This window comes from Tachysurus vachellii, chromosome 21 (assembly GCF_030014155.1).
Source record: "Tachysurus vachellii isolate PV-2020 chromosome 21, HZAU_Pvac_v1, whole genome shotgun sequence".
NCBI lineage: Eukaryota > Metazoa > Chordata > Actinopteri > Siluriformes > Bagridae > Tachysurus > Tachysurus vachellii.
Window position 1 is genome coordinate 10,614,486 of NC_083480.1, and position 17,462 is coordinate 10,631,947.

Genomic DNA, 17,462 nt, shown 5'->3' on the forward strand with positions numbered 1-17,462 from the left:
AAGATTCTCAATTACAATGTTTTTGTATATTTTGTGATTTTGGTGTGCTAAGGCTCATTGAAGTAACAATTACAATTTTTAAATTTAATTTAGATGAGTAAATGGCAAGTAAAAAATTCTACCAACTCCACCTGTTGTGCTGTTGTAATGATGATGCTGATAATGAGACTATGGAAATGATTTACTTTGCATTCTGGACCAGCTGCAGCTTTCTTAATAAGGCAGCAGGGAGAAACGTATTACAACAGACACATCTAACGGTTATGATACCATGCACTAGTTTCCCCACTTCTTCAATCATTTTCACTTTATATGTTTCTCAAATGCACTTGTGTTGAGTAGCTTGTGGCAGCTCTTGCCTGCACACTGACTGTTGATCATACATCTACTAGATATGTAGAGCAATAAAAGAATAAAATAAAAAGACAAAAAATCAGATGTGGGCAAAATATTTGAGGGTGTTAGATTTTATTTAATTTCAATGAACAATACAAGAGCTGAAAAATTTGCTATGAATAAGCAAAAAAATGATAATACAGAATATATAATAAAAACATTTTTTTATAGGAACACTGGTGTAAGGAAGGAACACTGCTTGTGAGTACTAAAAATCTAATTAATGTATAGTAAAGGTAATAAATTAATATATTAATGACAATAAAAGGAGTTTCTGATATTATTTTCATAAACTTCTTTTAAAACAAACAACCAGAAAAATAAATAAACAAATAAGTTTTTTGTTTCAAGGCTATACAAGACAGCTTTGATTTCTCTTTCCCTTAGACCACACAGACACAGACACAAACACATACACACACATAGGCCGAACATAGCCACAGTAGGGGTTGCGCATATTATACGTATAGAAAACAATAGTGATATCACGTATCATGTCCCTCATATTTAAACTCAGGTTCCAATATCATAATCTGATACCATGTGATACTCTGTGACATAAGCCTAGTGTACAATCCACATGAATGTACAGACAAGAAGTGAAAGTGATCCAGACATATTTCACAAAGAATGTAAAGCAGACTGCAAACTTTGCTTTACAGAACTATACAGATGATGCAATACAGCATTGTCCATACAGCATACAAGTAGCCTGATGGCATAAGACACCCTATTTGCATTTAAATGTTAATATAGAGCTCCAGTGTGGCCGACTTGAGCGATCCTTTAAAATGCATGGATATGCAGGGAAACTGTTATATGTTAGAGCACTTGCTCTAGAGTTTTGCAAGCACTAACCACTGAGGGATGCATGCTCTATTTTCCCAGAGTATTAATGACCATGCTTGCTGATACTGCTTGCACACTCAGATTGGCCACCTTGCTGTCTATATTAAATCTGCTGATTAAATGCCACAACAGTTTAAAGATAAAAGTGGTGTTCATTGCTAGCAACACAAAAAAAGCAACCAACATTACCAGAGCTAAAGAAAATTAACGATTGCTTAATACTAAGTACATCATTGCAAATATTTTCAAGTATCAACAACAACATCAACAATAACAAAAACATGTATTCATACTTGGTCTAAAAAAAAGGTGTCAGAGCATCCACAATAAATACTGCATAGTAGCTTTAAGCACATCATTCTCTAAGGACTGAATTGGATTTGTAGGTATTCCATATGCAAAGCACAGACATGTTGCTTTTAAGACAGTTGATACTTTGAAGAAGAATTGGGGAAGGGGAAATTTTTGCAGGATAAAACTTGTCAAGAAGTCTTATTTCCTGTCAGGTATTTCCTTTGGCATAGTGACCCACTGGCATACCGGTTGCATACCATGAGCCACAAAGGCTCTGATCATTCTGATTATGCTGGTGTTTTTTTTTTTGCTGGTGTTCTTCTCATTAAAAGTTGTTAAATCATTAAATCATTAAATCATGAAATCATGGGCCAAAACATTCAACCATGCTTTAAATCATGGACATGTACAGTACCGCACTTTTTTTTAGATTCCCCCGAGATTCCCCTTTCTGTTCAGCTTCATGTACAGTCGGGTTAAGATTTACTCATGGTGCACAGCACTGATCTCTTTGTCATAATCAAGGGTGCAATCTAAAATCTAAATAATTCCTTAATCTTCAGTTTCTTTGTCATTTTTTCATCCTGAAAATTAGCTCCACCTCTAACTGGAACAGGAGAGATGCAGATATAGTGGATTTCGATTGAGGTGATAAATTCAATAAAAATTTCGATTCACTAGAGCACTTTGAAAAAAGCTCTGTTCAAGAGCCTAATGGACATATGCTTATTATAAGACTTATAAACATGATGTGAAATTTGTTTTGTTCCATTCAGTTTCTGAATCCTCTAAGGAAGATTTATGAGATCGATTGCTTTAGAGGAAATCTCACAATAGGTGGTTAGAGTCATGGTGTAAGTGTGCATTCATGAGAAAGACATTCAAAGTGAATATGTATCAGCATTATTCATCTCCTCACCACTGGGACAGTCAAAGCAGGAGTGCATGTGTGCGACTTTAAGTTTGTTAAGATGACTACACTGCAGCCTTGCCCCTTTAACGCCTTTCATTTTCACTCAGCTAGCTCGCCTACGCACTTGGCATGTGACTACCAGCAATGACAGGAAATCAAGGATGTCAAATCCTGCTAAGGCGTCTCGCTCCATTCTCTCTCCCACACAGCTGTCTTAACCTGGAGTCTCACTTACTGAGCGATAACATATGTGTATGTCTACATGTGGGTTCTAGTCAACATGTTTGTGTCTGCTTCTTCCAACTCACTCTGAATGCTTCTAAATATACATATAGCTTCACTCATTCGTCTTGTCAATCTTTGGTGGGGATCTGAAAGGGGGTTTTTGCAGCACGCTTTCTTGTTACCAGCAGTAAAGTACTGTACCATGCTGGGAGTTTGTATGATGTGACTGTTGTATGGTTCTCAGTATTGTTTCTGTTGAGACAAACCTCCATGAGACACCCTCTCCTTCCTTCCCAGACCCTAATATACACCACATTATATACAATATAGCAGGGATATTTAAATAAACCAGAACTATTCATGAAACTATTAAAACAGATACAAATATATAAAAATAGGCAAGAAAAGTAATGATCACTGGAAGTGAAACTGACTGTAATGGTATATAAAGAGTGGGAGTATTTTAATTTTATACTGATTAATCAGTTTTGGTTTTGATAAATGGTGTGTGTGGCATATACATATTTAAAATTAGGAACTGAATAAAATAAAATCTTTCATGTATTCAAACCAAAACTAAAATGAATGCTAAAAGAATATCGAAAACCATGTTAACAAAAGCAAAGGTTTATTAGAGAACACTTGTATCCTCTCTTTGTAGGTGTAGCATATGTCTCTACATGTTGTGAATAACAAGAGACATGCAGTAACTCTTCACTTAATAATAGTTATTAACAGTTTTTACAATGAATGTTTGTACTAGATGCAGACCTATTTAACATTATTCTGAAGCACTAGTGTGTTTAAAGCAGCATTATGTCCTAGATGTTTGGGGTAGAACAGATTATGTTTGGAGGGATGTGTTGGGTTGATGCACTGTGCTTCCTTGCTGGAGGTGTAATAAATGATTCAACTATGCAATTTGGCTCAGTTGGGTGCAATCAAATCAGACACACGCCTACACACACTCTGTGATGTGGGTCCCCTCACGTGTCTGCTGGGAGGCTATGTTAAAACCCAGATGATGTAATAAAGAATTTCTGAATATGCAGCTGACATAGACAGCGTGCAAAAGACGGCAGACATTTTGGGCCAGCAAATGAAGCACAAACACTCTGCTCTATCACCAAGTATTAGTCAAGAATATCAGGTAGAATTTGATCACACACACACACACACACACACACACACACACACACACACACACACACACACACAGAAAGGAAGTGTAGTGAAAGACATACTAAAAAGATGAAATTTCAATATCAATGCAAAAATACTATATAATATAATAAAGGAAAACTGACTGGGAATTGACTTGGATTATCAAAAATGTTTGAGATGCTAAAATTATACTGATGTTTACATGGAGAGAAAGATCATGCCTACGTATACTTATAGAAGAATACCTATTTTTTTATTATTAGATATATTTTTAAAGCTATGATATATTCGGATAAGCAGTAGAAAATGAGTGAGAGAGTGAGTGAGCTAGTTTATATGATACAGTTAGATTTATTTTTGATTATACTTTAACATTAACTATATATTTATTAATCTACAATATATATATATATATATAAATATATCTTTATTGAGCTATTAGGTTTTTTAATTTGAATGATTTTATGCAGTTTTCAATATTCCCCCGAATGCATTTTTATCAAACATTTGAATCATTCTTCATTCAAATTTATATTTACTTGATTTGATTATGCAGCACTTATGCTTATTACTGTCTTTAATCTGCTTTATATAGTGACATAAATAATGCAACAAAAAAGGACAAAAGACACTGCAGTTCTATGTATTTATGGAGAGTTTGTGAGTCTGTGTGGTAAAGCATTTGCTTTACTACTTTAAAGTATATGCCTGGTCTTTTCAAGATTATTTGGAATACAGACAATGGCATAAAATGCATTATATAGTATGCTAACATTTATTCTGTTTTTTATGGGGCATTTTCCAGAAATTCATGGCTGATTTGACAAATATCTATGTGATAGCACTTGCATTTACTTTGATCCTGAGTCTAAAAATGCCAGGATTGTTGGGATAGTTGTATGCATGATTTGTTGTCATACAGCAGAATGTGTATTTATTTTCTTTATTTTATGTATTTACTGTAAAGGGTTTATCTAATAATTTGTATTGTTTTATACAGCCTATTGTCAAGACACATTCTTAAATAAGTAATAATAACTGGCTTTCCTGTTTTCTGCCCATAGAAGAAACATTTTTGAACATGATATTTTTTTTATGCCAGCACTATACTGTCCATGTAAATCTCTTGGGATCATTTGTGTGAACAGTGCAGGCCAAATGTCCACCAGCAAGAATAAGTAAAAAGATCACTTAGCAAGGCTTTATTAATATAGCCGATTTTTTTAATGAACATATTAATAGAGTCAATATAAATTAGTCATCAAGAAAAACAGATAAGGGTTATTGCAATTTGAATCTAATACATGACATCAGAATTTTTATTAAAGTATCACTGAATACCATCTATAGAACAAGTGCAGTTCTTGGTAGTGCACTCAAACCCTGCTATATGTGTCTTTTATGTAAAGAGGAAGAGAAAGCTTGACTGAGACCTCTCATTATTTAATAATTTCCAGATGTATTTGAAATAGCCTCTTTATGGCTGCCAAATAAAAAAACTGATTCAAAGTGTAAGCGACAGGACCTTTAAAGACTAAAATACTTGTCCTGTATACATAAAATGCTCCTTTTGTTCTCTTTAGGGTTAATGAAAAGCAAGAATGATATACGGAATTGTGGCTACAATATACAGGAAATGTGACTTAATGACATTAAGCTCATGAAGTTTCACAGTATGGTCAATGAAAGTGTGAAATTACATGGTAAGTGAAAGTGTGAACCAAAATAAGCCAGAACAAAATAGATTGCTTATACCAAGGTCTCTAATAGCGAAAGTTATTAAAACATCATCAACATCGCTATCATCATCAGTTCCTTTTAGCCACTTCTTTATACATACAGTAGTAGCAGCCTCTGAAAAAAATAAAAAAATAAAATGTATTTATATATATTTACCTAAATATATAAACCTAAAACCCAATGCAACAATTAAATCTGACTAGCGAGTCTTAGTAAGTACAGTTGTAATAATAATATCACATCATTATACATACTTTATAGAAATCAAGTCTCCTGCAACAAAATTCGATATTACAATAAATGTGACATTACAAAACATGTGGTACTTTTTCACATCTGTCAGTTTCAAAACACAAAAAGGAGACCTGTAGAAGCCATAGACCTGGCACCTAAGACCTGGATAAACAGTAGACAGCTGGGGTGAGACAATGGCACCTCAGTTAATCATTAATACTGTTAATGAATAGAGCACATGAGCACCCGGTACTTTCCAGAACCCTCTGCTTGCAATCATTCATGTGCTGACCCTTTTCCGACACTTGCTTAACATTTATGGACAAGGTTAAATGGAGGGAGAGTGAGGAGAATCATCTTTATTGAATTTCAATTTTCCATAAATTCATTAGTTCTTTTTGTGCAGTATTCCAATTCTGAATAAAGATATATACTAAGATACCTTATACCTTAATTATTAATGTGTATATAAATAGCCAGTGGAAACCTCATCTGTTTGTTCCATGCTTATGGAAAGCAGTGCTAAGACATCTGTTCTCTCTGCACTTGCATCATGGCATCACCACAGTGCAAATATAAACAGAATAACAAATCACTAATAAATGGTCATTAATGTAAGCTAGAACAGATGTGTCGATTTTACTGGGAGCCTGTGAAAGTGTGTTTTGTGTGATGTGTAAATGCACAGTGTGTCTCTGAGCGTACATTTGTAGAGGTGGCAGGTGTTCCTCCTTTCTCCACAGAGCAGGTTTTTATGTCCCTCCTCAAGTTAGTTGCTTGGTTTCCATAGAAATGGCCAACAGAAAGAGTCTTGTCTTAAGGGGCCTGTTGTGGGGACGGATTTACTAGCTGCCTGACCTGGACTCGAGTTTAAAAAAAAAAAGAGAGAAAAATCAAGCCAGCAGAGAAAACAACCTAACATTGTCCCTAGCATGATGCACTGATTCAATCGAGATGCTCAGGGCAGATGTTTCAAATGAGCTAGCACTGTGTTCTTCATTGTGTGCCAGCATGAAGATTTAAAACTTTTTTTTACTTCTGACAATATTTACCTTTCAAGTGGTGGACATATTAATGGAACATCTAATTTCAACACCCTTGGCCAGCTGTTCCTATAAGAGGCTTGTTGACTAAGCATGTCAGTTTAGAAAACAATTAACCTTCTTTAATGATTGCTGTCAATAACACTATGTATGTTTGTAATTTGTTACTATTCTACTAAATTGAATAATCTCTGAGCAAGCTCTTTGGTCCAGACATAAACTGTAAACATGCTGTTATAACCACAGAACAAGACATAGATGAGAAAATAAAAAACTTGTTTCGAATTGATCAGTATAGACAAAACTGTAAGAGAGAAAACCAGGAAGTAAACAGAACCTTGACTATGGAGAAATGAAACTGGGTAAGGAATCACGGTATAGGTTTAAAAAAAAACACAGACACATTAATCTCTGCATTTACACTATTCATCAGTCCATCACTCATGTCAATATCTCAAATTCTTTGCCAGAGATTACACAGATTACACAGTGCTTTAGATTACACAAGAGAAATAAATAGAACTGAAATAGAAATGCAATATGCTGTAAGATTATGCTGGCTACCGCTGAATGATTCTGCAGACATTAAAATACCTGATTCTCCTGAGGAAGCACGGGTGACTCTGACCTTTCTTGTACAGTGGTCCATTCCAGCTTGTTGTCCATATAAACACCCCTAAACTTATAGTTGTGCACAATGTCAACCTGTGAGCCCATGATGCTGATTGTGTTTGGGGAGTCTCTGTTTCCTAGAACCTACCACCCTTTTGTCTTTGCGACATTGATTTGCAGGTGATTTTGTCCTGTACTCAGCCTCCTACAGCCTATGACAGCAGAGTCATTGTAAAACTTCTGCAGATGGCAGGACTGTGAGCAGTGTCTGAACTCTGATATGCAGACTGTATACAGAAAAGGGAGACAGGACTGTCCCCTGAGGGGCCATTTGCTGCTCACTATGATGTCTGAGACAGTGTTCTGCAGCCTCACCTTTTGTGGTCGACCTGTGAGATACTTGAGAATCCCTGTCACCAGAGGAGCATCCATGTGCATGACCTGTAGCTTATCACTCGGCAGTGCAGGTCATATTGTGTTGAAAGCAATGGAGAAGTCAAAAAAACATGGTTCTTACAGTGTTGTCTGTCTCCTCAAGGTGGGTGTAAGCTCTGTTCAGCAGGAAGATGATAGCACAGGGTGATAGCTACTCCAGCACAGGGCTGATAAACACACTGCAAGGGGTTAAGAAATGGTTCAACTGTTGTTCTTAGGTTCTTTAGGACTATCCTCTCCAGTGACTTCATAACATGTAGTTACTGTGCTTCATTGGTTGTTGATTTTTGGGCACAGGAAGCAGGCATGTTGTTTTCCATAGGACAGGTACAGTCAGTATGCTCAAGCTCAGGTTGAATATGTGCTGAAAAACTGCAAAGGCCTTGTTTATTCTCAATCTAATTAGACTGCCATGTTATATCCCTGCTGGTTAATTCATATACTGATGGAGCAACCATATTCTCCTCACCATATTCTTCCTCACTCCTTTCCTATTAAAGTAATTATGTGCAAATAATTCTACCTTTTTCGATAATCATACAGGTATTCATAGACACTCATAGAGTACAACTCTCACCATATGATGACTGACCCTTGACTCTTATACTACTTAAGGCTCTGAGCTACAGCTGTGAGCTACAGTAGGGGGTTTTTAAGCAAGCCTACCACCCCTAGCCTCCTTGGATAGATAGACGATATACTGGTATAAAACCAAGACAAAACACTAAACCATAACACATAACACATAACACAAGGACAGCAAAGTCAACAGAAATATTTGTAGAGAGAGTGGCAGAATTTACAGTATCTATAGCTATGAATGTAACTAATGGGATAAACAGGATTTACATAGCAAGGTATTGTGAAGAAAGAATGCATAAGACAGATTAGGGTGTGCATGTAGCATTGTTCCTCAGACCTAATAACTTTATCATATCTGAACATTTCTGCATGTGCCATGCACCATCCTCCTATAATTATTTACCTCACAATGTGCTTAAACTTTCCATAAGATCATCCGATGTCAGAGACTTTGCCCCACTCTCTTTATCTTTGTTCATACATGTCATAAATTAATGATCTCTATAGATCTCTTTAAGTGTACAGTGTACTCATTTTTAAGTTGTTTGTCTTGAAAGATTGCATGCATTATTGCTGTGGTTAGTTTTGGTTTTCCTAGTCTCCTTAGTTCACTGGTTACCTTATTCCTCATCGTAGTTCTTGTTCCTCTGCTAATTTTGTGTGATAATAAAGTTCTGTGCTCCTGACTTGTTTGATCTGAATTGTGAGTATGAATTTGCCTGTAATGTCCACCTCTCTGCCATGTATTGTACATCATACTTTCTCTGGCTGTCTCAAATTTCAAATGGTACTTGATAGATTTTATTGAATACTGTTGTATACTGCCATCATAAATGTAGTGCTGGAAAAATACAAAAGACAAATGCTATTAAAGTTTATTCAATGGGTGACATGGTGGTGCAGAAGGTAACGTGCAACCTCACAGTTCTAGGATACCTGGATTAATCCTGAGCTAAGATTACTAGCTATGTGGAGTTTCACACGTTCTCCCAGTGTCTGCATGGGTTTTCTCAGGGTTCTCCAGTTTCTACCCGACTCTTCAAAACATGGCAGTAGGGGGATTTCCTGCATTCAATTGCCCTAGGTCTGAATGGGTGTGTTAATATGTTTTGTGCATTGTGCCGTGTGATGGAATGGGGTTCCATGCAGGGTGTGTCCATGCCTCATACACAGTGTTCCCTGGACGAACTCTGTATCCACCAAACCTGACCAAGATAAAGAACATGTTTAAAACTTCTGTCTTTGCAATTAAAAGCATGGACAATATAACGTGTAAAAATATATTTTGGCCTTTTTTTAACAAGATAGCAAACTCCAATTTTTTGTCTATCATAAAACTAATCTATCAGAAACAACAGATTTAGACATGAAAACAAAACCAGATAATTAACTTTATTTTATGGTTTATAGGTTAGATAGCATCTTTGTTATACACATATTATGATATAAGGACTGCCTTGATGATTTCCTTCAAATTTCCAAAATGATAGGTTTTAAACAGTTGTTTCAACTTGTAAAATATATCAAGAAAAGAAATATTGTTAGAATTTGTGTTTTTTCTACAAAAAACAACTATGTACAATCTATTTTAAGACAGCATGAAAATTATGTCAAAAAGTAAGATATTAACCACTTTACTGTTGTTTACTTACTCAGATAGAAAATGTCTGTCACTCGTATATGCTAGGTGTGACAGTGATATTGCCAGATGTCTGCTTCCTCCCCCAAACGTTAAAAACCTGATTGCTCTCTCTCACACATTTGAAATGCATTGTGAACGTTGTCAATGAGACACACCCTGCCTAAATGTGGTGGGCAACATGAGGCCATTGCATCCCTTTCACACCTGCTGCCTTTCTGTGTGGAGGGGGGGTCTGATTTGGGAAAGATGATCCTAGAGGTGGTTGTGCTGCAGAGTGGAGCTCTGACTTGATGTGTCTGAAGTTGAAAGAGAATCTGACCGTATGTCACCTGCTTTGCACTCACACAGGACTGTAGAGAGTCTCTTTTACATGTACCCGTAGAGGTCCATCTGTGACTCCTGCTTCTCAAGTAACTTTAGTGATTGTCATTTCAACTCCTCTGATAATCTATGATGAAACCCTTTTCACCAGATTACCTGGTATGTGTAACCACATACTGTGTTGTTTACACATTAGTTGTGATTCAAATAAAGGCACTGTCTACCTTTTTGAATTATTAATAAACCAAGGTACTACTGGGTTGCATTAGAGAATATATATTCTAGTCTTGAACTTTTACTTATTAGATGTCACACCAAGCACAAAGACAGACAAAGCTTTATCACTCTAGCATTTGACCATCAGGATGGCACATTAAACAGACTGTTTAGTCTTCATGTTATCATTAACTGCCAAAGTGTCTCTTGTAAACAAGCCAATCAGTATAGTAGTATTTTAAAGCCACCCCAAATAACTGGTCATAAATATATATATATATATATATATATATATATATATATATATATATATATATATATATATATATATATATATATATATAATTAAGCACGTTTAACTTTTCAGGTTGCCGTCTGCTGTACTTATTGGTATGACCTGCTGATACATACTGTATAATATAATATATTCCCTGAGTATAATGAATACTGTATACTATTTTTATTATATTATACTATAATTTTGTTACCTTTGATTTATGTATGGGGGGCATGGTGGCTTAGTGGTTAGCACGTTCGCCTCACACCTCCAGGGTCGGGGTTCGATTCCCGCCTTTGCATGTTCTCCCCGTGCCTCGGGGGTTTCCTCCGGGTACTCCGGTTTCCTCCCCCGGTCCTACATGCATGGTAGGTTGATTGGCATCTCTGGAAAATTGTCCGTAGTGTGTGATTGCGTGAGTGAATGAGAGTGTGTGTGTGCCCTGCGATGGGTTGGCACTCCGTCCAGGGTGTATCCTGCCTTGATGCCCAATGACGCCTGAGATAGGCACAGGCTCCCCATGACCTGAGGTAGTTCAGATAAGCGGTAGAAGATGAATGAATGAATGAATGAATGAATGATTTATGTATGACAGATGTGTCTCGTCTACACAGACAACAGATTTAATTAGTTTGCTTTTCCATGTCCAGAGCAGGCATGCTAATGTATTCAAACAATGGGCAATGGCTCTCAGAGTTCACTGAAAATGAACAAAAAGGTGATTCATACATGTAAAACAAGCCATTTACTGTTATTGGTTAGAAAGCATTAGGTGAAAAGTGTGCTTTGTGATGCGAATGTATAATTTTGGATTGGCCAGAGAGAGGTTACTGATGGGGTAAGGAAACTTACTTTACTTTACTTTGTAAGGAGTCTTACTCTACACTGTGCTCACTGAAATAATGAACTGTTCAATGTCTCTAGGCATTTAATATATGTGAATTATTTAAAATATACTTCCTATATTCCTTTTGCAGACGATAAAGTGATCATTATAAAGTAAGAATCAATATTTGAAAATGAATCCGAATTCAGTCAACAGAGAAGCACGGGTGTACTATTTTGTCCTACAGTTGAGTGCAAAAGTTTGCACACCCATACCATACCATACCATACCATACCATACCATACCATACCCTTTCTTCTGTCATTATAACAAGTAATGTAATACTATCTTACCGTGCATGTCAAGGTAGGCTTTTAATAGCAAGCAAAATAATAAATTCATTCCAACGTTTCCGTTCCAGCTCGGTCTCTTCTTCTACTAATTTCAGGAGACTATGAAGGAGTCATGGGAGCCAAGGAGTGTTTCAATCTTTCTTGTTAGTTTTATTTTGGTTTGTTGTATTGTTGCTGTAAACAAGTTTAATTTAGAATGTATTTGAATGATGATGATGGTTATTATTATTATTATTATTATTATTATTATTATTATTATTATTATTATTGCTGCTGTTGTTATCTAAATGTAAAAGCACGAGGGATGCCATCTTTGGCACTCAACCGATTGCTTGTCATTGAACCGTTTGACTTTGGGCCTTGAACCTCGAAAAACAGCAGCGTGACGTGTTTTATTACAGTACTGATAGATCAGTTCACTCGTTCTGTAACGCCCAGCTTACTACGTTGATCAAGTTTTTGACAGTCAAACACACACATACAGACAGAGAGAGAGAGAGAGAGAGAGAGAGAGAGAGAGAGAGAGAGAGCTGTGAATGGTGAAGTAGCAGGGGAGGGCAGGCAGAGAAAAGGCGAGAGAGAAAGCGGCTGGCCTTTGTAGTCGGCCGAGGAATGCGGAAACGTCCCTGCTCTGTGTCAAACTCCTCCGGAGGGGGTCGAGGCAACATTCAGCCCAGCGTGGGAAAGCGACGGGCAGAGCGAGCTCACCGAGCAGCTCAGCGCACCACACTCTCTCCGTTTAGATGGGAAAAACGCGTACTGGGGGAAAACGACGCACGGTAGATTAGCCGAGCTGAGGATATAAGCAGATCTCGTTGCGCGCTCACTGAAGGCTTTGGGAGAGAAAAGAAACAGCAAGTCGCTGCGTTAAGCTCAGTGTGCCGGAGTGGCGCAGGCGCTGGCGCAGGCAGGATGGGGGTTAAAGCGCTGCAGCCGCCGACTACCTGTGTGGCCTCGCTAGGACACTCCGGGATGTAGAAGGGGGCGAGAGAATTAAAAAAACGCTTCTGCTATTCTTCCTTGCAGTTTTTTTTGTTTGTTTTAATAGACGCAAACGCTTGTAGCGTGATTTACATTTCAGTCAGAAACTAAAAGGGGTAAGTAACGTAGTCTATCATCTGCATTATGGTTTTATTGCACTATACTTTTTTTTTTTTACAGTTTTGCATGTGTTCTACGACTTTTGTATTGTATTTGCCTGCTTTGAACACATCTTCAAACTCATTGACTATATAATAAACTAGCAGGTTATAAAAGCTGACAATATTTTGGTATTGTCAGCTAGACCAGTCATGCAAACTGAAACTCTTGTATACACGAGGAGCCTGCAAGCATTTGGTCAGAGCTTTTTATTGATTCGTTGAACAATGAAATCAGTAGGCAGCCACGTGCTCGGGGATTTCAGGGCGACAAAACGCACGAGCATCTTTGCCCATCGTGCCAGAACCTTATACACAAACAACTTCCACCTAACTTATACTTATTATGCTCTATCTGTATTTATTATTGCTCATTATGGTTTCTTTGTAAACGCCTGTTTATGTCACCGGGTTGATGCAACGCTTTTTTCCCCTTCTTCAATTCCTTAATTTTGAATGCTTTGTATGTTTTGTATGCATAATGCATGAGACTATGTGAAGAAATCAAAGTGCTTTAATAATAATCAATAAATTAAAAATATAAAGATCCCCCAACGTTTGTATGGTGAACACAGCATTGTATGGTATTACAGCTGGCGGTGCGTAAAAAGGGGGGTGATTTTGGCCAAACGTTCAGAGGGATAAATGTTTGGACATTTGGTCTGTTAGCTTGTGCTCCACTCATTCATGTTTACCTTACACCGGTTTGCGCTTTCTCTCTACAGGCAACGCACGTGCAGAAGTAGCGCTGTCTCTCCCGGTCATGGCTTCGTGAAAGAGCCTCACCAGGCACGTTTTCGGGATTCCCCGGGGCAGGGCTGCACCCAAGCACAAAGACGCCCGTGCCAGAAAGACAAGTAGACAGAAGAAACCATGGACAAAGAAGTCCTAAACCAGCAGTATGAGCCCGTGGCTGAGATCGGCGAGGGTGCGTACGGGAAGGTGTACAAGGCGCGCGACCTGAAGAACGGACGCTTCGTGGCGCTGAAACGGGTGCGCGTGCAAACCGAGGAAGAGGGTATGCCTCTGTCCACTATCCGCGAGGTGGCAGTACTGAGGCAGCTCGAGTCTTTCGAGCACCCCAACGTGGTCAGGTAAAGTACGGATGAGGGTTTTAAACTCTGCACTTATCAAAAAGAATGTCACAGATGTCTAAATGAGATGACACCAGACTCATGGAGTTCATCCTCTTCTGTATGTCATGCCACAGCTCTAAACTATAAACTCAAACAGTATTATGAAGCATCATAGAATGTATGCTTACATCAGCTGTACGTATGTACAAGCCTACAGCATCCACATGAGATTATACACTAAATAAAGAGTGAGACACGGGTATAAACTGTTGATCGTCTGCTGTGTGAAGTGCAAATCTTTGGATATGTGTTTGGGACCGTTCACAGCCACAGGGAGTGAGTCACAAGGCTCCATCAGGTAGGTCATGAGGTGTAGCAGCCACAGCAGTAAACATCTACATATTTTCAACTAAATCAAAATGTTTTAAATAGCCACAGATTAGAAAAGAGGTATTAATTTGTACCTTGTCTAGGCTAGCACACTGAAGAATACATCCAATGTTCCTTTAACGTGTATCTTTTACATGGTACGCTAATGCAAACCTCTACCATATTGTGCAATGGATGTTGCAGTTATACTGTAAAAAAGTGGCAGTGAACAAAGAAGTTTTTAGACTACACAATAAATACTCTGTCTCTGATGTAAAGAAGCATGTGGTAAACGGAAACCTGGTCTGCAGTATATTCACGGCCTCGTGTAGCTACAGGCTACTCTTAGATGTTTAAAATGAGAATTTTATTTTTTCCATATGGTTCATGCCAGAAAGGCTCCATTGTAAAAGAACAATTTGGATTCCGGGAGACAAATTTCTTGCAGAAACTTAATCAATGATGTCACAGCAATGTTTTATTTCACAGGATTTTTTAACCAAAGGCTTGGCTTGGCCTGCTACTTACACTTAAAATCTGGCAATGTTGTACAATATTTTTTTTACCCTGAACATTTAACAAATATAATCAGTACTTTCTAGAGTCCCTTAATTTCATGCAGCTATAGGCACAAATGTAAAATCTCACGTTCAGCCATCACTATGATGAAACATTGTGCTTGAAATACCTCAGCATACCACACATCTGTCACACTGGAGATAAATGTTTTCAGACTTGCCAGTCTTTATGGGGATGTTTTTTTCTTGAAATTACAAAGTTTTTTTTGTGCTGTATTTTTCCTCATAGTACAGAGCAATGTGCAAATAGCTAGCAATTTTTTTCATACATATTTATATGTTTAAAGGCTTGTTGGCACTAAAATGTAATTGTAGTCATTCTGATATTAAGCAAACGGAACTCAGAAAAGAATGAGCAATTATGATGAGATTATTATTTGAAATGACCAGCCGATTGACATTTCTATTTTTATTCAGACGTGACATCAAATTAAACATTGTTTTATGTTATACGTGGGAAATAAATCTTAGTATTATTATATTTAAACTATATCAGAATGTCAAGAAGCTGACTTGTCATTAGCCTACAGCTGTAAATACTGATTACTTCTTTGCATGCTGGTATTTGAAGCATAACAAGCATTCTTTCAGACAGTCAGGCAAACTAGTCTGGACTGTTAGCTCACCCTTTGGGATTTTCTGCGTCTTGGTTGGCGCGTTTAACACATTTCACATTTGAAAGTTGAATGCTGACAATGAATGACATTCTTTACAGTTTTGTGAAAATAGTAAAAGCATAATATTTAAATGCTTCATGATGTTCATGATGGTATGTTTTCTTATGTTATTCCTCTAGGTTGTTTGATGTCTGTACAGTTTCTAGAACTGATCGAGAGACCAAACTGACTCTGGTCTTTGAGCATGTGGACCAAGACTTGACCACATACCTAGAAAAAGCACCTGATCCAGGAGTACCACCCGAAACCATAAAGGTATTCAAACATTTATAAATCAAATATGAAGCTAAATAGCTGCAGAAGATTCTTGACATAAAAAAGTCTAATTTATTGTCACAAGAGTTCATTTCAAAATAATAGTTAAGAAATAGATTTATTTAGTATTTAATATGGTTTTTGATTACTTGATCTTGAATCAAACCATGGGATAACCTTCCAAAAGCTACTCACAATGCTTCTTTAATAAAGCTTCAAAATAAAGAAACATTTGACACCTTGTTTCTGACAGATCTGGTGGGTCTTTTGGCCTCTATGTTATGACACATTTATCATTCCATAAATTTTCTGCAGGATTCATGTCAGGTTTTAACAATGTCCTCTCTACTACATTCAGTACTTTGTTGTGTTTAAGCTGTTTTATCACAACTTTGGAGATATGTTTAGGACCTAGTTGTGGGCAAGTTTGAGCTTTCTAGTTGTCTTAAGGTGTTACTTGAGTATTTCTAGATAATTCTTCCTCATGAGGAATTTCTGCCCTAATTGCACCATTCCTCTTTTCCAGCAAAAACATTGATATACAAATTGTTACCTGTTGCGTCCAACTTCTTCACCAGTCCCTTTGTTGTTGTATTGGGTTCAGGTGAACCTTTTAGTTTGGAGTTATTTTGTTCCACTTCCTGACCACTGCAGTCTGTGTGGTCCCAGGATTGTTTGCTTGCAGAAGCTTGTAGTACCTTCAGCTGTTTGTACTCCTAAGGTATACTCCTAATTAACTCCTACTTAGCACAATTGACCAATCGGAAGCATCTAAAAATCATTACGTTGCTTCCTGGAATATTTAGACTGATGAAAGAGATAGTCAAAATTTTGTACACACTGGAGGTCTAGTATAAATTCAGTTAAATCTGTCTATAATTGATTGTTTTAAAATGACCTCTGAACAAAGATGCTCTGACTGACTTGTCAAAAGACATATAGGGTAATATGAAATATCTGGAGATCCTTTGCTTATCTTTAAGGGTTTTGTCTTTGATTGTATATAAACTGACCTCTCCTTATTTTTTTTTAGCTGATTCTGTGCACCTCACACACTTTCACCAATATGACTTATGTGTATTACACGAGTAAACCTTGTGTTTTGTATTTCCACTTTGAGGCCCGTGAATGAGAATATAAATGGAGACTTTTGGCATGCTCTAAAGAAGCAGATGGAGGATGGAACTCTCCAAGATTAGGGTGAGGCCTGGCCTTTTGATGGGCAGTGCATGTGGTAGATGGGCTT

At 37.3% G+C, this 17,462-nt stretch overlaps 1 protein-coding gene across 2 annotated transcripts in view; it reads left to right on the plus strand.

Moving 5' to 3' along the window:
* Positions 1 to 3,753: 3,753 nt before the first annotated feature.
* The window catches only part of cdk6 (cyclin dependent kinase 6), a 40,493-nt gene continuing 26,784 nt past the window's right edge, over positions 3,754 to 17,462 (plus strand). The window contains exons 1-3 of one of the 2 annotated variants that reach the window (XM_060896918.1): positions 3,754 to 3,827; positions 13,987 to 14,355; positions 16,081 to 16,216. In XM_060896918.1, the coding sequence (XP_060752901.1) occupies positions 14,135 to 14,355; positions 16,081 to 16,216 (357 nt within the window). In that variant the 5' untranslated portion in view covers positions 3,754 to 3,827; positions 13,987 to 14,134. Of the gene's footprint in view, positions 3,828 to 12,597; positions 13,220 to 13,986; positions 14,356 to 16,080; positions 16,217 to 17,462 lie in introns of those variants that run through there. The other variant, XM_060896917.1, reaches the window with a different exon arrangement.